The sequence below is a fragment of the Pteropus vampyrus genome, unplaced genomic scaffold, assembly GCF_000151845.1.
Source record: "Pteropus vampyrus isolate Shadow unplaced genomic scaffold, Pvam_2.0 Scaffold470, whole genome shotgun sequence".
Classification (NCBI taxonomy): domain Eukaryota; kingdom Metazoa; phylum Chordata; class Mammalia; order Chiroptera; family Pteropodidae; genus Pteropus; species Pteropus vampyrus.
The window spans coordinates 218,707-241,147 of record NW_011889251.1 but is presented as its reverse complement, the minus strand read 5'-3'; the positions used below and the strand labels follow the sequence as shown (position 1 = coordinate 241,147).

The 22,441-nt window shown below is 42.7% G+C and overlaps 1 protein-coding gene across 9 annotated transcripts in view; it reads left to right on the top strand.

Annotated features, from left to right (window-relative positions):
- SIL1 (SIL1 nucleotide exchange factor) overlaps positions 1 to 22,441 on the top strand; it is a 169,213-nt gene that overhangs the window by 33,713 nt on the left and 113,059 nt on the right. For all 9 annotated transcript variants that reach the window (XM_011382242.2, XM_011382238.2, XM_011382239.2 and 6 more), the window contains 2 exons: positions 12,814 to 12,926; positions 19,228 to 19,363. In XM_011382242.2, the coding sequence (XP_011380544.1) occupies positions 12,852 to 12,926; positions 19,228 to 19,363 (211 nt within the window). In that variant the 5' untranslated portion in view covers positions 12,814 to 12,851. The remainder of the gene's footprint in view (positions 1 to 12,813; positions 12,927 to 19,227; positions 19,364 to 22,441) is intronic.

Genomic DNA, 22,441 nt, shown 5'->3' with positions numbered 1-22,441 from the left:
TGAGTTGCTTGTCTTTTTTGTTGAGTTGTTTATATATTTTAGAGATTAAACTCTTATCAGATATATGATTTACAAATATCTTCTCCCATTCTGTGAGTTGTCTTTTTACTCTCTTGCTAGTATCCTTTGAGGCACCAAAGTTTTAAAATTTTGATGAAGTCCAATTTACCTATTTTTTAATTTTGTCTCCTATGGTTTTGGTGTAATATTTAAGAAACTGTTGCCCAATCCAAGGTCATGAAGTTTTTGCCTTTGTGTTTTCTTCTAAGAATTTTATAGTTTTAGATGTTAAGTTTAAGTCTTTTAGTCAGCGGCACCCTTATTAAAAACCAGTTGACTGTAGATGTGAGAGTGCATGTTTATCCTATATCAATACCATGCTGTTTTGATTACTGTAGCTTTGTGGTAAAGTTTTGAAATTAGGACATGTGAATTTCCAATTTTGTTCTTTTTCAAGATTGTTTTGGGTATTAAGATTCCCTTGAAATTCCATATTAATTTTAGAGTGCGTTTTTTCATTAGTGTGAAAAATGCTGTTGGGATTTTGACAGAGATTGTATTGAATCTGTATATTGCTCTGGGTAGTATTGTCATCTTAATTCTTCCAATTCATGAACCAGAATGTCTTCCTATTTATTTAGGTCTTCTTTAATTTTTTTTAGCAATGTTTTATAGCATTCAATATGCAAGTCTTTCGTCTTGGTTAAAGTCTTCCTTTGTTAAATTTATTCTTAAGTATTTTGTTCTTTTTGATGCTATTTTAAATGGAATTGTTTTCTCAATTTCTTTTTTTGATTGTTTATTGCTACTATATAGAAATTCGACTGATTTTTTTTAGTGTTATTTTTGTATCTGCAACTTTTCTGAATTTATTAACTTTAATAGCTTTTTTTTTGTAGATTCTTTAGGGTTTTCAACATATAAGATCATAAGATATGGATACCTTTTATGCCTTTTTCTTGCCTAATTGCTCTGTCTAGAACTTCTAGTATTATGTTGAATATAAGTGGCAAAGCAGGCATCCTTTCGTTGTTCCTGATCTTAGGTTAAAAACTTTCGATTTTTCACCATTGAGTATGATGTTAGTTGTGGGTTCTTCATATATGACCTTTAATTATGTGAAGTAAGTTCTATTCCTGGTTTATTGAGTGTTTTTTTTTTTTAAGTCATGAAAGAATGTTGGATTTTGTCAAATACTTTTTCTGTTTCAATTGAGATGATCGTGTGTTTTTTTTCCTTCATTCTATCAATGTAGTGTATTAAACTGATTAATTTTCATGGGTTGAACCCTCTTGTATTAGTGGGATAAATCTCACTTGATCAAGTTGTATAATCCTTTTAATATGGTGCTGAATTTGGTTTGCTAGTATTTTGTTGAGAATTTTTGCATGTATATTTATAAGGGGTATTGTTCTATAGTTTTTTTGGTAGTGTCCTTGTCTTACTTTGATATCAGTAATTCTGGCCTCACAGAATGAATTATGCAGTGTTCCCTTTTTCTTCAATTTTTTTGAAGTTTTAGAAGGATTGGTATACTGCTATTCTTCTTAACCCTTTGCTGCCTAGTAGGTCCTGGGCTGTGTAGCATTGGGGATACCTATTTGAAGCTCTAGCCTTGGGCCAGGTCAAATTTTCCATACTTTTTTTTTGTCACTGCACCGCCATCTTGACCAATCATACTGTTGATGCAGATGGGAAGCTGCCCTGGAAAAAGGGTCAAGTCGATAAGTTGGACTTTAAGACTGCAGCTTTTCCCTGTGTTCTCTCTTTCCTTGGGCTGATGGATGGACAATCTGTTCTTGGGGTTGCCAAACAAGAATAGGCCTCTGAGCCATGCCAGGGAACAGATGAAATCAACAGACAGGGGAGCTTATCTATATTGAGAATAATATTTAAGTGTTTCTCATATTGACTAGTGTTTCAGAAGGGAAGACTCCACTGAGCGCAGCTTTTTGTAATTCCAACTTTGTACCTGATCATAGAGATGGCCATACACACTTTTTTCCAAAGTAGTAATTTATATATGTGTGCTATTATACATCTGCTTCTGCCCAACAATATTTTAGGTACCTGTTTTCATGTATCACCACAGCCTGTATTTTCATCTATTTTAATGACATTATTTCCATTGTGCTGTTCCAGTCGACCCCTTTTTAGATTATTGATTTTATTTAATCAACAGATATTTTTTTGAGTGCCAGGTATAGTGCTGGGCAGTGAAGATACAGCAGTATGTTAGGTGGACCATTGTCTCTTCCCTTTTGGAGCTCCCAGTCAGATGGGTTCTCGTTGTTATAGGCCTGTGAAATGGAATTTCACTGACTACCTAACAGCCTTGGAGAGGATGAGAAGGTTGTGTAGTCCCTAGTCTAGATCCTATTGCTGCTTTCTAAAAAGCAAGTGAGGCCTTGGCGGGACAGTGGCAGTTATGCTTGTAACTGGGCTTTCAGCAAAGCCCAGGATGAGGAGCCCTGGGACCATGCAGAGTCAGCTCTGAAACGGGGCTGCCACATCAGGGAGGACTGCCGTTTCCTAGGCAATACTCTGCTTAATATTTTTAGTGCGTGGTCACGGCAGAACTAAATGTAGTTTCTTATCCCAAATTGGTAATAAATGTAGACATATTTAGAGTCAGAAACAATGCATTTAAAATTCTCTGCTCCTTAATTGTCCTGCCAAGTGCTGAGTTTAGGTTTCTTTGTTTCTTGGCTACCTACCCAGCCTCCCACCATCTCTCATAGAAGGCGCCTGGATTTTCTGGTGTTAGGTGGGATTGTGAAAGCCATGAGTTATGGCTCCCTGAGCTGCGTTGAGAGGCATCTGATTTTCGTGTTTCTGCCCACGTATGTAAATGTGTACATTTTAAAATTCATCCTCCTTTTAAGTTTTTAAGGCTTTGGAATTATAAATAGTCTTGGACTCTTAGGCATGTTAAAAATAAAATATGATGTTTCAGTTGCTGACTTACCTGGAAGACGTAGCCAATACCAACATGGTAGTAACGAGTTCTGTGCTTGATGACCTGTCCTCATGCTGCTGTTGTTTCTGTAAGTAAATGCTGTTTTCTTGGGGCTCCTCAAGGAACACCTTAATTGTTGTCCATCTCATCATTTCAGAGTTGTAATTTATATCTGAAGTTGCCCAGAACAGTATCCATTTTCTCATGGCATATTCCTTAAGATCAAACTGAGACTTTCTTTTTAATGTTGTGTTGTCTGAAATTCACATGTGGAAAGCCATGCAATCCAGTGATTGTGAACAAAACATCAACCACCTGAGGGCAGTGATGGTATCTTTTCTATGCTTTGTTCCATAGTATGGTGCCCAGTATGCTCAGGGGACTGAGGCTAATACTAAAATATCTTTGAGAGGTGCCTATTTCTAGAGTGTGGATGCTGAATATTTGTAATCCAAAACATCAGAGTGGCTGGCAGAATAAAGGCTGGCGCGCGTACTGATTTGCAGATAGTCCATTTGGAGCTGTAGACTGGAAATCACACCTTTTTCCCTATCATAGTCCCACTAAAAGTCCCTGACCTTCTATGGAAGCTTGGAGACAGCAGGGGAAAGGAATGGTGAACTCTGACTGGGACGTATGGATGAATGTGTGAAAGTCCCTGGTATTTTTTGGAAGCAGGCTGTAGAGAAAGTCCATTGTGCCAACTGTCAAGAGATCCAGTCATTATTTTAAAAGGAGAGGGAAGAAGGCTCTGTAGTTCTTACCCTGGATGCCAGCTGATGCTGTCTAGGATAATCTAAGCAGTCCAGGTCTGCCTCAGCTTCTCCTGCCCTCCCTGCTTCCCCCATAGAAGTAGGTGAGCAGCAGCAGGAATTCAAAGACAGGCCTAGTCACCAGGAAGCTGGGCTTTGAAGTGGCTGTCTCAGTCTGAAGTGGCTGTTCTTCATTGGGGTACCGATGCGGAGCCAGCGACTAATCGGTTAAAGGTTTCATTGAAATGCCTCTGAAGCTACCTAGAGTGTAGTTTAGGTATGTGGCTGACCTGTGGCTCAGAGAAGCTGGGTTTCAAGGAGAAGCTTGACTGTAAGAACAGAAGACAATTCTATATGGGGGTGAACCCTTGCTGCTTTTGTTTATCCTGTCCTTTGCTCAGATTTTTCTCTAACAATAGTTAGTGAGAATTGCAAGCTTCTTGAGCCCTCACTTTGTGTCAGGCACTGTGCTATATGCTTCACATCATCTAATACTGACAACTATCCTATAATATACTGTCAAGTCTCCTTTTAAATGACAGAGTTGAAACTTGGAGAGGTTAAGCAGCTAGCCCAAAGTACCACAACTAGTTCAGGAGACTTGGGTCAAAATCCAGAGTCCATCTTTTTTTCATTACATTGGAATGGAGATGAACTAGAGTGGAGCTTCTGGTAACCTTGGCTGTTATTAAACATAGGCCTGTTACTCTTAGGACCTCAGGCAAGGTCAGGGAGCAAGTATAAGGAACAGGTCTCCTTGCCCATTCCCTGCTAGGAGCTTGCAATCTACGGCCTGGTGGAAAGTATATTGACCAGGTCTGGGGTATTTCTGTAATTCATCTGGTCGCTTGTCGGTGTGCTTATTCAAGCCCTATTCACCTTTTGGACTCCATTTTCTTTATGTTCCATGTAGAAATGATCCTGTCCTATGTTTCCTAGATGGGAAATGGATGCCAGGATCATAGACTAGTTGGAAATGAGCTTGGATATCATCTTGGCCAACTTTTACCCAATGTAGTTCTCCCCTCCTCTCTGCTGTGTTCTTGCCGGACGGTTGGGCATATGTGAGGAGAGTGCTGAGCTCTGTGTGGAGGAGCAAGGATGCTTTTGCTTCTTGTGCAGCTGAGAAGCCTGAATAATGGGAGGTGAAGAGGTCAAACCACACAGGTGCCGGTGACCTAGATGCAATTTGAATCAAGAGCATTCTTCCTCTTGTTTGTTTCTGCCTCTGCTGTGGGCTGGGCTGTGCCAAGGGCATTCAGTAATCAAAATGTGTGTGTGTGCATGTGCAAGTGTGTGCATGTGTATGATGTGCAGAAATGTGGGTCTCTCCACAAGAGGGCTCCAGTAGGCTCATTAAAAAATTTCTCTCCCGACACAAAATGTGTGTCTTTTTATTAACATTGTTGCAGAACAAATAAAATGAGTTCAGTTTCTGTGACTGATTTCATAGACCAATGGAAAGGCATCATAGTTTGTGGCAGGAGCTTGGATTCTGTGGCCAAACTGACTTTGAATCCTGACTCTATTGCTCTCTGTCTGAGTGAATTTGGGCAAGTTACTTAACCTCTCTGATTTTCATTCCCCTCATGGGCAAAAAAAGCAACATGTTAGAAATGTATCAGAGGATTGTTGGGAAAAGTAAATAAGCTTAGAACTTTTCTTGGAACATAGAAAGTGCTCTATAAATGTTGACTGTAATTATTGTTTGACAGAATTTATTTTCCTCTTGGCTGCCCAGATACTGCATTTGAATACTGGGGGAATTGGGTGTCACTGGGGTACTTCTCTCCATCCCTCATTCTAAGTGCTACAATTACGATTTTACAGCTCTACAGAGTGCAAGGACTAAAGCTTCTGCACAGTCTGAGAGCTCAGATAAGGTAGAGTTGTGTCTGATAGGAGTTTGTTCTTGTAGAGTTTGCTTCCCTGCTCCCTCCCTCTGCTGGTATGACAGTGCCCATCACTATCCCGAGGATGTGTGTGTAGGTGGGTGGCTCCATTATGGGAACTTATTATATGGCATCAGAGAATCTTTCTATAAGGCCACTAGAGTCAGTTTTTTTTCTGTTATTAAGACTCTAGTGAAAATGTTGAAAAAATTGGATTTAGAGAAGTGGTTCCAACTCTCCAAACTTCAGTGGACCTACTCAACCTTTCAAAATGTTCTCTTGTTTCTCCATTACTTTATACATGTGCTCTCCTTTGAAGGCCCCCTGGCTGCCTCATTGCCAAGTCTGGTGGATTTTCTCATCTTCGTTCTTATTGATCTGACATTATTGCCCATAACTTGATTTTCTCAGGTTTCTCTCCTCTCTTGACATGTGTAATTCTGCACTACTTTTGTTGTTCCTTGCCTGGTTGCCTCACTTGCTCCTCTTTCTTTTTCTGTCTTCCAGCCATGACTTAAAGACTATTTTTTGGCCCATTGTTCCTTTCTCTCTCAAGTTTCTCCCTAGGACAGGGATACTATTTTTGTTGCCTCAGTTATTACCTCTGTGCTTATGGCACCAAAATTCTTGTCCTGCACTAACCCTCTCTACCTCTTTGTCTTCAACAGGTATGAAGTTGCCAGAGCCTTCCTGGATCCACTGAAGCTTTGTGCTTAAATAACTCTGGTTATTCTGTATGTAGATAGATGTTGAATGCCTTCTGTATCTTCTAGATCTTTAGCAGTCAAAAATGAAGATTTGAGTTTTAAGTTCCTTTTCAGCATTCAGATTCTTTCAAGAGTGTGGCTGTGTAGGATAGGTCTGGAGAGGACCAGGCTGGGCTCACTTTTATTCAGTCACTCTGCTTGTGCTTGATTTTAGATGGAGTCACTCTTTTTTGTCTCTGAGATTGCAGGTTTTGCTAATATGCTTAGCTACATTCTTGAAGATCTGTTCTCTTCCTTACTGGGACAGAGATAAGATTGGTCATATCTCCCACCTTTTGAAGTACAGAGTATTGAGAGGAGGTCAGGAATATTACCTTTCTATCTCGACCCATCCCATGTTGCCCTCCGTCTAGGGCTCTAGTCCCAGCTGGGCTCATGTAGCCCTTCTTGGTTCCTTGTGGTCTGGTGGGGCCCACTCTTGTCCCTGTGTTGCCACTGGAAAGGCCTCTCTTGGGCTCTCTCTTGCAGGCTGCACAAGTGGATTTTGGCTTTATAGCTCTCTGGTCAGGCAGAGGATTGGGTTTGTTATGAACCCCTACCCTACAACAGCCTCCTCTAATTACTCTCCTTCTTGGGTGACTTGGGTTTGTTGAGAGCAGACCGCATTTGCTTGGCCCCAGGCATGACTTCAATATTTGGGGGCAGATAACTGTTCCCATTACATAAATGGTCAGTGGCTTAAGGATGCTCCATATCCAGCCTCTTACCTAGTTAGGGGCTGGACAGGTTAGAAGCCACATTTATTTTGCTGTTCAAAGGCTCTTTTTACTTAATTGCCATCTACTTGCTGACTTTATGTTTAGTTTATGTTTTAGAGGGGGGAAGCCTGTTTGCCTGACTACTCCAAACTTATTTCTCTGGTCTTTCAAATTATTCTTTAAAAATCTATTTCTTTTCCTAAGCCTTTACACATTGTTCTCTTGTCAGGGCTGTCCTTTCATTGTCTTTTTTGCATTGTTTCTTTAGCTTCATATTTGTCTGCTCAAATTAGGCAGTGAGCTTCTGTTTATATAGAGGTGAGTGACTGCGTGTGTGTGTATGTGTGTATATATGTGGGTGAGTTCGTATAGCCCATAAATAGCAATGAATGTGTGTCTGTGAGAAGAACTCATCCATTAACCTTCAGTTTGTAAAGCAGAAGATTGTTTTACAGCTGTTGCTACAGCTGGCCTGGCTCTTTGGACACTAGAATGTTGAGAAAAGCACTGAATGGGCTGGGTCTGCCTTGGGGCTCAGCAGAGAATTGGCTTGGGTCTCTATTTTCAGCTTTGGAGGTTTTTCTCTAACATCTATTTCCTTTACCTCCTAGGAGTAGATACCCAACAAAAGACTTTGAGGTGAGGGGTCAGCTAGTGGGTAAATATATTCTATAAGAGGCAGGAGCTCTGGAGAGTGGTTGCAGGGTGCCTGGCCTGGCCCTGAATGCCTGTGGCTCCAGGGGAGAGTTATCATACCTGCTCTAATGATGGCATGATAACTTGGTTCCAGGTGCTGTACCAAGCACTTTCCATGCATTGTTTTATTTAATTTTCCCTAACACTCTTTGAAGTAGGAGCTCTTATTCTGCCCATTTTATAGGTGAAGAAACTGAGATCTAGTGAAGTGGTGTCCAATACCACATAGCTAGGAATTAGCAGAGCCAAGAATTGTCTTTAGGTCTGTCTGACTCTAAATCCACGTGCTACACTTTCTACCCAATGTCTTTATCTTTCTTCTTCAATTTCCTCATAAGATAAAGGCAGGAATTCTTGCCCTTTCACTTTTTCCAAAAGAATTGGGGAGATACATACATGGATATATACTGTAGGTTAAGAATGTGAGCATTTCATAAGACGGTGTTCCAAGTGCTCCCAAGCAGGTCACTGAGGTGGCTCTGCCTGCTCAGGACACTCGTGACCTTTTCCTGTTCTCCCTGTGCTCTGTCCCTGAGACTGGAGAGCAGCCACTGTCCATGGGGCCTACCAGCTATCTCTGAAGCTTCTAGGGATCCTTCAGTCTCAATCCTTCTTCCTTTGCTGGCTTCCTGCCATCCTTTTCTGCCTTGAGAGAAGACAAAAGTTATGGGTGATATCTTCTTTACACAGGGCCCAGTCTGCTCCCCCAGCCCTGTCTGAATTGAGTGGTGGGCATGAGGTTCCAAAGGAGGCAGGGGCTAGTGAGTCCAAGAGCCTCTTCCCTCTCGTGTCCCAAGCATCTACTGTGGGTTACAGTAAGCTGGCATTACAGATTACTGAGAGCATCCAACCTCCATTTAGAGGTACAGCCTACAAATGGCCAGTTTGATAGGAAAATGGGCATTTCAAGTACCTTATTATCTCTTTTGTCCCAAAGCCTAACAATGCTTAAGGAAAGAGTTATTGGTGGAACATTGAAATACATTCCCTTTTCCTGTACTGAGTGGTGGTGTTTTAAGTTGAAAGAAAGCTGTAAATGTAAAGATGTAGGTCTATCCTCCACTGAGAGCCAAGGATGATGGGAAGGTTCTGCAGGGTATTCAGGGGCAGATGATCAGGTGAACCCCGGGTTAGTGTATGGCAGATGGTTTGGGAAGGGCACTAACCTCAGGCTGAGAGTACTAAACTGTGCCTCAATGGGATGTCATGACTTTGGCTTTACTTATGTCAGAGTCTGAGGTTTCCTTTTGCCGCTGCCGCCTAGGTCACTCCCTGAGATGGTGAGCCACCTTGGCAGAACATAGTTGTGTGCTACTCTCCTTTTCCCTCTGTTCCCCAGCTTCAGCATAAAGCCCAGGGGAAACTGCCTGCTTGTTCTCTACCACCACATCTTGAATGAGAACCAAGACCAGATGACATGGGTGCAGGCCAGGCCTTAAGAGGACACCATTACGCATGCCTGCTTGCTGTAGAGTTTGCACTTGCCCTCTGGGTACACCTGCAAAGCCTGGACAACTGTCTCACACCTTTTTCCTAGCCTCACTTTTTCTAGGTCACTCCCTGTGTACCTCCCTGCCCTCCATGTTCTCTCTCTCCCTGTTTCATGGAAAAATATGTGGAGACAATGAATTGGTCAGGTGTGCAGCCCATATGGAATTATTTGGGGGAGATGAAGGATCCATTTGCGGATTGATTTCTCATCCTTAGTAGTGGAATAAAATGCTTCTGGAGGCTTTAATTTGTGTGCAGGAGACAGAGGCGCTGGAAGCCCTGTGAGAGTCGCCATTTCTCTCATGTTCCCCCACCCCATCCTACTCCAGGAGGTGGGGAAGCTGCTGTTTGTGTATCAGTTGCCCCCGGCCTCTTCTTCCTTCATCCTTTCTGGGCCGCCTCTTCCTCCCTATTCACTTGTCTTTTTTGCCCTTGACTACTACTTCCTCATTTATCTCTTTTCTTCTTTTTCCCCAGCATCAGTTCCAGTGTTTATCCCTGGCTGTCAGGAGGGAGCGTCTGACTCTGCGTATACATGCATATACATATGGACATGCTCATTTAGGGGAAAGGAAATCTGCGGCTTTTGGGATAATCTTTGTTCCCTCTTATTGTAGGTTGTCCTGATAATGCTGTGAGTTTCCCACTTCCATTTTTTATTCCTTTTCCCCACAGCCAAGGCTGCAGGGATGAGTATCTTGGAATACTTGAATTTCCCTTTTCATCCTTCTCGCTCCTTATGTGGCAGCCTCTGCCCCTTGTTTATTCTCACCCAACCTGGCCCCTCACCCCCCTCATACCCGGACATAGCCAGGCACCTGTCCAGAACCTAGTGCTGTGCTGTGAACTCCCTGTCTTTCACTGTGATTGGTGTCCCAGGGAGCCAGGTTGCTGGGGAAAGCTCATGTGGCACTCAACTGTTCCATTTTGTCGACAGAAAAAGAGGGGAGAAGCTGGCAGAAAGCAAAGGCTTTTGCTGCTGGGTGAGTGTAGCAGCTATTTATAGCACCCAAGCCTTTGCTTTTCCATTTGGCTGTGCTTTTTTAGCACAGTGCCGGTCCAGCAGGGCTGTTTTTCTTTATGGCTCCAGATGTCCTTAGGGAAAGTTTGTCTGGGAAGGTGTGGTCCAGGCAAGGGGGTAGTAACTTCTGAGAGTAGGGCGAGTTCAGGCAGGGCTTTTGGTCTCACTGCAGTCATGTCACAGGACCAATTTCTTGAGGTGGAGCATGGAGGAGTGTGGCAGGAATAGGAAAGAGAAAAGGTAAACACCATACTCTTAAGAAATATTCCCCCATAATTCAGTTAAGCCTTTGTTGAGTAAATTGCCTAATGAGGTGTTTTGGGGCTGAGTGATCAACACACAAATTTTTTATAAGGGTCTGGGCCTAATACTGACATGTTCTGAATTTTTCTAAGGATTTTTGTTTTGGTCTTTTGTTTTTCTGCCTTTCTTTTCTATATCATTTGCCAATTTGGATTAAGTTCGCTTGATTTCTATTCTAGTTTGCTGACCAAATTTTTTTCACCACTCCAAACAAACTCTGTACCCAGTAACTCCCCTGGTAACCTGTAATCTACTTTCTGTCTCTGAATTTGCTTATTCTAGACATTTCATTTAAGTAGAATCATATAATGTCTGTCCTTTTATGTCTAGCTTATTTCACTTGGCACAACATTTTCAAGGTTTATTCACATTGAAGTATGTATCAAAATTTCATTCTTTTTATGGCTGAATCATATTTTATTGTATATATACAGACATATACCTCATTAAAAATACATTCATCCATTGATGGACACTTGGGTTGCTTCCATCTTTTGGCTGATGTGGATAATGCTGCTATGAACATTCACATAGAGGTATCTGTTCGAGTCACTGCTTTCATATCTTTTGGGTGGAACATATACCTATGAGTGGAATTGTGGATCATGTGGTGATTCTATATTTAGCTTTTTGAGGAACCACCAAACTGTACCACAGCAGCTGTACCATTTTACATTCCCACCAGCAATGTATGAGAATTCTAGTTTCTCCACATCCTCGTTAATATTTATTTTCTGCTTTTTTTTTTGTTTGTTTATTATAACCATTGCAGCAGATTTAAAGTGTTCTCTCATTGTGGCTTTGATTTGCATTTTATTAATGATTAATGATGTTGAGAATCTTTTCATATCCCTGTTGGCATTTGTGTATCATTTTGGGAGAAAGTCCTTTGCCCATTTTTCATTTGGTTGCTTGTTTTTTTGTCGTTGAGCTGTTGGAGTTGTTTATATATTCTGAATGTTAAACCCATTCAGATATGTGATTTGCAAATATTTTCTTCCATTTTTTGAATTGGCTTTTCATTCTCTTGAATTTGTCCTTTAACGTGCATAAGTTTTTAATTGTGATGGAGTTCAATTTATCTATTTTTTCTTTTATTGCCTGTGCTTTTAGAGTCATATTTAAGAAACTGTTGCCAACTCCAAGGTTATTAAGATTTTCCTATGTTTTCTTCTAAGAGTTTTAGCTCTTAATTTTAGATTTTTGATCCATTTTGAGTTACTTTTTGTATATGGTGTAAGGGAAGGGTCCACTTCATTCTTTGCATTGTGGATATCCAATCCCAGAACAGTGTGTTGAAAAGGCTGTCCTTTCCACATCGAGTGGCCTTGGCACCTTTGTTGAAAATAATTGACCGTATATGTGATTGTTTCTGGGCTCTGAATTCTATTCCAATTCTATATGTCTTTATGCCAGTACCACACTGTTTTGATTACTGTAGCTTTGTAGTAAGTTTTAAAATCAGGAACTGTGAGTCCTCCAACTTTCTTTTTCAAGATTTTTTGTTTTTGGCTACTCTGAGCCCTTGAAATTCCATATGTATTTTAAGATAGGTCTCTCTATTTCTATAAAAAAAAATCATTGGGATTTTGATAGGGATTGCATTGAATCTGCATATAGCTTTGGTAGTATTGTCATTTTAACAAAATTAACTCTCCAGGCCATGTACAGGGACATCCTTTCATCCTTATGTCATTTTAATTTTAACAGCCTGCACTTTAGTTTCTTTGTCTGAATTTGAAAAGTGATGTGAAGGCTTCTGGCTTGGGAATATTGAACTTTACTGGTTTAGGGTATGCTAAAAGCATCTGTCTTCAGGTATAACAGCAGGTATGCTTTAGAAGTGAATGGTTATAAAGACTCATGCAGATTTGGGCCCATGTCTGTCTACACATAAATCAGTTGTTAGCTTCCTTTTCTTATCATAGCTAATACCAGCCTGCACAACTTGGTAATGAGTTGATAATGAGGAAGGAAGGGATCAGGGCTGTTATAGCTCATGCTGGAGTCCTAGTTGACTCAGTTCCAACAAAGGCATATCTCCCCATGGCTAGATGGACTCCTTATGGGAGATGGAGGCTTACTTCAGATCTACCCCTGTGGTAGAAGACTTGTGATGCCTGTAAGTGGGAAACATCTGACATCCAACCAGTGACATCATGGGAATCACAGTGCTGAGGGATCAGGCACCAGCTTCCTGTTTACCTTCTGTTTTCTGTGTTTACATTTGTCAGGTCTCCCTGTGCCTCCCGAGGGCCTGCCCCTATCTAGGATGGCTCCTCACGGCATGCTCCTCGGGCTGCTGATGGCTTCCTGCTTCATCTTCTGCCTCAGTCATCAGAACCCAGTAAGTATCTTTTCATCAGTAGAGGGATCCCTGTCGGGTCCAAGAAAGACTCCATTGCCACCAGGACTGCTGTGGGAGTGGGGTGAGCTTTTATTTTTCTTATAGGAATGTGGCCAGCGTTGGGTCATAGAGTCTGTGTACTTCTTCCCCTCTATCGCTGAGTCCTCTGGCCTCTGTTTAAAACTCTCTTTGGGGAAAGTATGATGATATTAATGACATAATACCAATAAGCATTGTTATTAAATGCTTTATATATATATTCTCATTTAATGCTCCCAACGACACTACGAAGTAGACAACTGCAATTATTATCCTCATTTTGAGGAGGACACTAAAGCTGAGACATTAAGTAACGGCCAAAATCATACAGCCAGTATGTGACAGAGCTGGGAAAGTCAGGATTCTCCCCCAAAAGCTGGGTGCCTGTGTGGTGAGCTCAAGTAAGAATGTTTCTTCCTATACTCCCCTTGTGCTTTCTCAGTTTATCTGTATCCTCTTTCCATCTGTCTTCTTGTTCCTGTTCTTTGCAGGCCTCTATTAATCTAGACCTCATTGCTTAGGGCTTCTGTTATTGCCATAGGCAGGAGTAGAATGCCTGAGAAAGTCCTGAGGTTGGCCTGGCTATAGCATGCTGAGGCTTCTGGCTCTGTTTCCCTGGCTTGCCCCAGCAACAGCCTGCCCTTGACCAGTTCCCAGTGCCCTCTCTTTCCCCTCCCTTGAGAAGCCTTGACTGTCAGCTCTGACAGCTTCACCCTCCCCTGGCTACTTTCCCCAACCCCAGGGGCTCCCACTAAATGTTTGGTAAAGTGCTGGAGGCTTTGGAGCAGGAGGGCCTTGAAGTGCAAATGACAATTGTGATGAATTTAATAACAGTCCAGCTCAGCTGAGATTCACCTCTGGCTCATGGCAAGCTTCCACCTTCTCTCTGAAGTCATTTGTTTTCTCTCTGCCTTTCCCCCCAGTTTGTAGAGCAGGAGAGAATGTACAGTTAGAAGTCATGAATCCTTTTGAAATTTTAATGTTTTCTAAGATCTCGTTGGTGCTGGGTTTTTGGCCTCTCCTTCAAGGACAGTGAGAAGATCTCAGTGGCCCTAGAGGGTGGGACTGACCACAGCATGAGGACTGAAGCTGTCTTTGGCATAATGTGGCCCAGAAAAGCACCCAGATATCTCAAGGGATCAGGGCTGTGTTCCCCTGCAACTTGCAGCTCATGAGGATCTTGGTGTTTCCCATCATGAGCTTTAGCAGATGCACAATTAACAAAAGCGTGCTGATGAATTTACTTAAGAACTGTGTGTTAGTAAGTCCCTTTCGGATAATAGTCCAACCAAATAGATGAGCTTTCAGAGTCATAATTATTCTGGCCCATTTATATTAGCTCTATTGAGTCTAGTCTCAGAAAAAATGTTAATACTGACTTTCATCAACAGAAGCTGCTTTTATCCTTCTGTCTGTTCCTAAGCTGTATCCATTTGTCATAATCTTTCATCATGTGCTAAGCACAAGTAGGAGTTGAAGCATCTTTTCTCTCATACCAAAAAAATTGCTTTCCTGATGGCATTTAAAATCCAAATTATGCCGCCAGCCACCTTCACAACAGTGCAAGTGGCCAGTGGAGGAGGTGGGGGTGGTTATGATTCTTTCTTCAGAGCCTGGAGTCCAGGCAAGTGCTCCCGGAGACCTAGAATTGTCCTCCCCAAGGGCATTTGTGCAAATTAATGGCCACCGAGGAAAGGCTGGCTGTGTGTATCAGAGTACGATCTGGAGCCAGCCTCCCTTCCTGGCTCTTGCTGTGGTACTTCTCTGGGGTACCACATCTTAGGAGCAGTGTGGATGCTGAAGTGATTGTGGTTGTGTGGTATACTGGCCTTCAAAAAGGTGGTGAGTAATGAGGGAGGTAGTGGAATTCACTGGACGGAGCACAGACCCTTGGTAAACTCCCTTTGCCACTTACTTTGGCATTTTGGCTATTTCTGAGCTTTGTTTTTTTATCTGTAAAAGAGAGTTGGTACCTCCTCTTAAGATTTTCACATAGATTAAATGTGATTATATATATAGAAATATATATAGAAATATATATATAGAGAGAGAAGGAGAGAGAGTAGGAGGGAGGAGGGAGGGAGAGAGAGGGCACACACTTAATACTGGAACTGGCACAGTAAGGTCAATGGATGGTCAATAAATATCAGCTTTTATTTTTAGTAAGAGGGTAGCTGCTTCTAGGGCTTAATTTAGGCACACTCCTGTCCTGATATGTTGCCCTGGCAGTCTGTCTTTGCCACATCGTCTATCAACCTACCATTAGATATTTATTCTCTTGGATCTTGAAGGCTTTGATCTTTAAGAATCTCTTATTCAGATATAAGCACAAGGAAGTGTGACATGGTAAGGCGTTGTCAGCTAACACCTTAGCTGGGATTTCTTGCCAGTCAATTGAAAAGAAATTGGTATTTGGAGTGATGGTGGTAGGGAGAAGAGGTTGCTGAGGATTCAGCATAGAAGAGAGCCCTGAGAAGCCAGCTGAGAGGGCACCAGAACATGGGATTTACTTTGCAGGTGACCAAGGGCCGGCAGGCCTCTCTCACCTTTTGGTCTTTCTCTCCTGTTTAGGACACTGCCCAGGCAGAGAAAGGCTAGTCTTGCTTGTCCTTTTTTTTGGGACTGTGGTTTCTCACCTGGGTCATGAAAGCCTTCCCTTGGGAAGGGGGCTATGCTGATAAATGTGCTAAGATGATTTTATTGCCCCTGCTACATTCTCTCAGTATCCAAGGCATGGCCATTAGGACACATGACTAAGAACAGAAACACAGAAATGAGTCAGAAATCATGCATGAGCTTTGGAGCCAGGCAGGCCTGGAGTTAAATCTCTGCTTTGCTTTTCTCAGCAGTGTGATTTTTGCACAGGACATATCCATCCTCATCTGTAAAATGGGACTAAAAGGAAGTGCTTCATAGACGAAACTTGGATGAGGCTTGGAAGGCACATTAACCCAGTGCTGGGCATATAGTAAGGGCTTAGTAAATGGTAGCTGCTGTTATCATTACAACCTCATCCCTGCGATGTTACTTTTCCTCACAACCTTTAGTGGAATACCCCTTTTGAACTGACTTTCTAGCTTATGATATGTTCATGTGACTGAACCTCCTGTAGTGCTTGCCAAATGTGATTTGGGAAAATAGTCCAAAGTCACTCAGAGCTAGTTTGTTGAATAGGGTGAGCTGATCAGACAAGGGAGCACCAATTTTGTATCACTCCCACTAAAAACTGAAGTATGCTGTAAAATAACGACAGATTTTCTCTGTGTATGTATGTGTATGTGTGTATAGCTTAACATCTGGTTCAAAGGTGATACCAAGAGGAAGCTCACCATTTTGAGCAGTGACAGGATTGTTGTGAAAATTTTGGCCTTCCTAGGCCTTGAAACATATGGCTCAGTGGTTCATCAGTCTCCTTCTAATCCTTTTTCTTGAGTGTGCCCTGTTAACTTTGCTAAAGAAATCTTGAAAAAGAGGCTTTTCCAGCCCCTAGTCATCAGAATGAACACTAGCCCTGCCTAGATTTTGAAGGGCTTTCTACCATATTCTTATCATCACCATTCTCCTTGTCTCTTTTCTGCTTCTTTCTTTCTCTCTTTTTTTTAGATTTAAAATTTTTTTTATTTGATTAGTTTCAAGTATATAGTACATTGGTTAGACATTTAAATAGTTTATAAAATGATCCCCCTAATTGCTCTTTCTCTCCTCTGGCTCTCTTGATGATAAGAATTTGGTTGCTTGCTTGTAGCCACACCTGCCAGGAGTTACCTGGCTAATAGATATACTAAAGCAAGAGTTGTTTGTATACCAAAGGAAGATTTGCAGTTTAAAGCTTATAGATGTTTAGTTTGGCCCTCTTAGTATTCTAAAAATAAGAAAATTTCACATACAAATCTGGTTTTCTGTTTTCAAGTTGAATACCTTGATGGCAGTGGTGAACCAGCTGAGTAGCAGCTGTGTTCCTTAGTCAAGGCAAGAGGGCTCCAGTTTTCACAGTCCCATCACTCCCTGTTACTTTAAACCTGACCCACCACACTCATTTATATCCATCTCTGCGGGGCTCTGGGAGGCATTTGACCCATATGCCTCTGAGGTAAATTTTATTAACGTTCTCCAAGTCTCACAGTCTATTATATTGTGCTTTGCAGAGGCTGAACAGTGTGGCTGTGCCCTGAAATACATAGGTATTTAGTGGACAAGGTGGTCTTTGTTCTGGAATATGTGGCTGGTGCCTGGCTTCTAGCAGACTCAGCTACTTTGGGCTTGCCTCAGTCTAAGGCATCCAAAAGACATACCCGCCTGTGGGAAAGTGGGAAACATTCCTTCTTTCCTTTGTCCTGTGATTACAAACTAAGCCCTGTGCTAGGCATGGGGCATACAGTGGTGAAAAAGATTGACAAAGAGCCTGCCCTTAGAAGCTTGGCTGTTGGAAGTTTGATGTCCATGCCCTTAGAATGTAGGGTGCCTCCTGCTAGTCTGTCTGCTCTTTAGTCTCGGAAGCACATCTTCTTTTCTGTTCCTAGTTTTCTTTTGAGTTCGGATTTGTGCAAACTTCAAGTTGAAGGGGTAGGAGGGGTTTGAGGGGTGAGGCTGCGTAGGTGACCACAACCCAAACCTGACCTGCCTAAGTGATACCATATTGTGTAGTCTCTGTTGGATGTCACAGCACAGACTCATCCAACCCAGAACCTATGACTGTCTTTGTAAGAGTAACAGCTACTGTGTATGCAGGGCTAGTGGTTTACAAGGTAGTGTTTTATCTAATGTATGAGTTAGATATTATTATCTCTGCTTTACATATGTGGAGACTGAGGCTTAGAAAGTTGAGTAAGTTTCCTAGAGCCACAAGAAACTGAGATTTGAACTTTAGATTATCTGATGCAGAGCTTGAGTTCTTACCTATGATGCTGTAGTCAGTGCCCCTCATTACTTGTGACATGATTTGAAGGCCTTTTCTTGCCCAAGATATTTTCCTTACTGGTCCTTAACAAGATAGGAAATCCTGCCATCTGAATTTCATGCCTTTATTTCTTGTTAAAATGTGAAAATCCTTGGAGGGGCTTTACACTGTTATCACCAACGCCTTAACTTCTTAACCTTTCCTCGGACAGTTAATTAAAGATCAGACCCTAAGGGACTCAGGCAGGTGGCGATACCTATTTGGAGCTGGAGCACTACTTGAAAGAGATGCTTTGTTAACTCCTATGCAAAGTTAGAATCATTGGGAACCAAAATGAGGTCTATGTAAAGTACTTAGTATAGATTTGGGTTCATAGGAGGAATCTATGATTATACTTACTGTTTTTAGGGGAAGAATTGGGAGGTAGAGGAAAATAACCTCCCGGTATGCTAGTGTGGGTTCCTTCTTGCTTTCCCAAATATAATTTTCCAGAGCTCTGGAACCCTCTGGTTCCAGTTTCCTGAGGCCTTACTGCTTTTATGCAAGAACAGGTTTAAAAATGGGACTGGAAGGATGGGAGGCTGAGGAGGAGCAAAATGAATAATACTTTGTATTTATCTTGCATCTCTGTCTTCTGAGCTCAAAGTGCTCTACTGACACCATCTCATTAATTCTCCATGTTCTCCATGGGATAGAAGGAAACAGATTTTAAGAAGAGGTTTCCAGGCTGGGCTTCTTCCTTCCTCAGCCCAGCTGGACTCCCAGCTTCCCACTTACACCATTTTCTACATGGACTGGAATGTCCCAAGTAGTCATTTATGTCCCATAGACACCTAGGGGGATGGCCAGGTCCTTACTGTGCCCTGCTAGTCTGCTTAGGAATCAAGCGGGCCTCAGCTGCTAGCTTTTGTACATCTGGGGTGGCCATTTGAGACCTTATTCTCCTGTTTATATGTGTGTTTTTACTTTTATAAATATATTCTTTTTTTAATTGTAAGAGTAATAGGTATGAGTTTTAAATATCAAACAGTGTAGTAGCATATCAAGTAAAAAGTAAAAGGCTCTTATTGTCTCCTTTTGCCAACCTCAGTGTGTTCCCTTAATCCCCTGGAGGTAATATAGAACTTTGTGAACTTTTTCCTTATTTATATACAAAAGTGCCACATACATATAACATATGCTGTGTCCATTTAACCATATTGCCCCATGCATGCTGGTTATGAAGCTATTCTTGCGAAAGGTCCAAACATGGCTGAGGAGGGGAGGTGGGGCCTAGAAGTGGGGAGAGTACCACCCTAGATCATTTTCTATTTGCCTGGTGCTTAGCTGTGGTTGGTCATGCCCTGTGTTTTCTTTTCTCTGAAGGAGTTTGCACTGACCTACCCAGAGAGGAGCAGCACCAAAGAAACAGAGAGAAAGGAAACCACAGCAGAGGAGGAGCTGGACCCCGAGGTTCTGAATGTGTTTCACCCGACCCATGAGTGGCAGGCCCTTCGGCCAGGTACCAAGCCCAGCCCTGTCCCTATGAAACACTCTGAATTCAAATTGCATATGTCCTTTGTCACCACAGGGCTACTCTGAAGGAGCAACCACTCTTTGGCCTGCTAGAGGGAACAATGTGGTCCATGAGAGTGGTGGTTGCTCTTACAGGGCTCAGGGACCTTCATTTTCCTGCAGAACAGAGATTGCAGTGTCTGAGTGCCCTGGAAGGAATGCAGGTGGTGGGTGGCCAAGCTTTCTGAGCAAGTGATTGAAAACTTTCTTTCCTTGCACTTCTGAAGCACAGGAGAGGCAGTGACATGTGCCTCGTTCTGCAAATGCTATTTTGGGCTCCTCTGCTCTGCTCAGTGCTGCTGAAATATTGTTCACAGGAGAGTCCTGAGCAGCAGTGCAGGGCAGGAGGGTTCTTTTGCTAAAGGAACCTGTGCCAAGAAATAGGGGCTCGTCCTGGCCTGGTTTTTAAATGAGACATCCTCAGAAGAACAACTTTCTAACCCTTTTATGAGCTTGGTCCCAGGGCTTAAAATAATAATGAAAGTAACCAGCAATTATGGAGAGTTTACTATATTCACATACAGTTACGTGCTTCATGTACATAGTTTTGTTCAGTATTCACAGTAATAGGAACTATTATTTTTTTTCTTATGAAAACATCGAGGCTCAGAGAAGTTATATAACTTGACCTATGTCATTCAGCTAATTTGTCCTATGTCATTGCCCCCAGAGTCTGGACCTACCTTCCTCTCCCTGGTCTTTCTGGTCCCAGCTATCCTTGGCTAGAGCCCCACTATGGTGACACTTGGGCTTGTTCTCAGGAGTAGGCTGTTTGTGTTCTACACTGGTAGGGTAGATGGCAAGCCCTGGCAGCTGCCATAGTGTAGTTTCATCAGCTCCTTGCCGATAGTCATCACTATGTCCTCACTGCCCCCATTGCTGATGTGCTGGCAGGGCAGCATTTGCTGTGTCAGCCAACTTTCTGGTTGTGATATCACTCCTGCTGGACTTGCATACAGGTAGTTGCTACCACACAGGAATGATGAGGCACCAAGGAAGCCAAGTAGGAGCTAATGGTGTTGGGTAGAGGGAGGTTTTAGGAACAGAGGTATTGGTTCAGCAGATCCAACCTCTCGCTCCCCTCCCCTAGCTTCTCTGAGAACTGAGCCCCTGGTTCTTTAGAACTCAAACTAGAAGAGTTCTCAGGAGTGGGGAGTAGAAGACATGGGCTGTATCCACTGATTTTAGGTGGTTAAAAGTGCTTGTACCGCTTTAAACCAGATAAGTGCCTGGAGCTAATGGAACAATGTCCTGTGCTCCCTCTCTTCTTGTGGCACCTTTCAAGGTCCGGGTCCAAACTGCAGAATAAGCGAGGAAGTTCTGACCCAGGGCCCTTGCCTGACCTTCTGGCCAGTGGGGCTGCTGTTAATGGCTAAGCAAAGAGCCCCTCTCTGTAGCCTTGGGGAGGGAGAGCCAGAGCATATATGACAAGGGCAGGTTGAGGGCTCTGAGTGCCTCCTGGAGAATTAGAGTGGAATACTGACTTTTACATTTAACTTAATGCCTTCTAGTTTCTTAAGAGCCCTCCATAAATTCTTCTCCAGATTCCCCTGAAGCTGTCCCAAAGGCTGGTGTGTTGCAGTTGAGTACAGACACAGGCCCCACAATTCAGGGGCAAAGCAACTCTAGTTCCAGTTGTGCCCTGCCCCATCTTAAGTGTTAGTTGCCTATACTCACTCCCAAAGTAGGACTGGTGAGGGCCTTGTGCTGGCCTCAGTGTCTGATGTAGGATGGTTCTGAGTCTGGGGGCTGGGGAGTCAGACCAGTCGGGGCAGGCAAGGCTCTTTTAGGCCCAGGTATCAGATTGAGGTGTTCTGTGTATATATCAAGAAAGTTTTGTTTGTATGTCTGTGGATGGGAAATTGATCTCTTAGTGGTCTGTGTGAATAGCTGGCACTTGCCAAAGTATAATATTTAGTTCTCCACACTCTAAATGCTGGCTGGGAGCTTCCAACACAGCTACTTAAAGATTAAAGAAATATAGTCAGTCCTGAGAACTTGTTTGATAGGTAGATAAATGGGGAGGTAGTATAACTTAGTGAAGAAGAGGACAGACTTTAGACACAGAAGTTCTGGGTTCAAATCATAGCTTTACTACTTAGGAGATCTTGGACAAGTCACTGAATTCTGCTGCCCTTCATTTTCTCTGTTGGTGATGTGGGGGAAATGTCTTGCCCTTCCTGTTGCAGAGACTTTTGTGAGGGTTCTTGACATGAAGACATCAATCAGTACACAGCAATTCCGATTTTAAGTGGTAGAATTTTCATTTGTTCTACTCGTTCAACTTGATTGTGGAATTAAATACCAGTGAAGGTGTAGGCTTCCTGTCATTTCTTTCCTTAGGTAGGGAAGGGAACTTCTGGTGAGAAGAATTGAGTTCCCTGATCATATAATGCTCTCCCTTCACAGAGAATTTTGATGAGAGAGCAGAAGGAGATAGTACGGCATTTTCTACCTGAGAGTCAGGGACGTGACACAGGAAGATGGTGGTGTATCTTTTGGGCATTTTTCAGAAAATGGCAAAGTGTTGACCCCAGTTCAGTACCTTCTGTCCTCATCAGATATCTGAAGGGAGGACCTCAGCTCTGTTGTCCCCAGGCCTCTAAGAAGGAGATACTGGGGTACCTGGTTTGGGTTCATTTGAAGGCAGAATTCAGTCATGGGTTGGAATATCAGAGACCAACCCATGACTTCATGGGCCTTCCCATCAGGCCAGGTGGGAATTAGGCCCTAGCCACTCAGCCCTGGATGAGTTGCAGGTCACTATTCTGAAATCTGCCTGCCTCTGTTACTACTGTCAGCATTCTTACCGTGAGCCTCTTGTTCCTAGAAGTGATTTTCTTGTCTCTCTCTCTCTCCTGGTTTATTTTGGGATCTGTCTCACCTTATGGAGGCACAGCAAGCATTTGAGTGTGGATTCAGCATCAGCTGTTCACAAGCAAGCAGAGGAAAGCTGTTTGCTGGCAGATCCTGTGGGTCCTGGGCAGGGAACTCAGGAATTTGCCCTGTGGCTGAGAACCCCTGA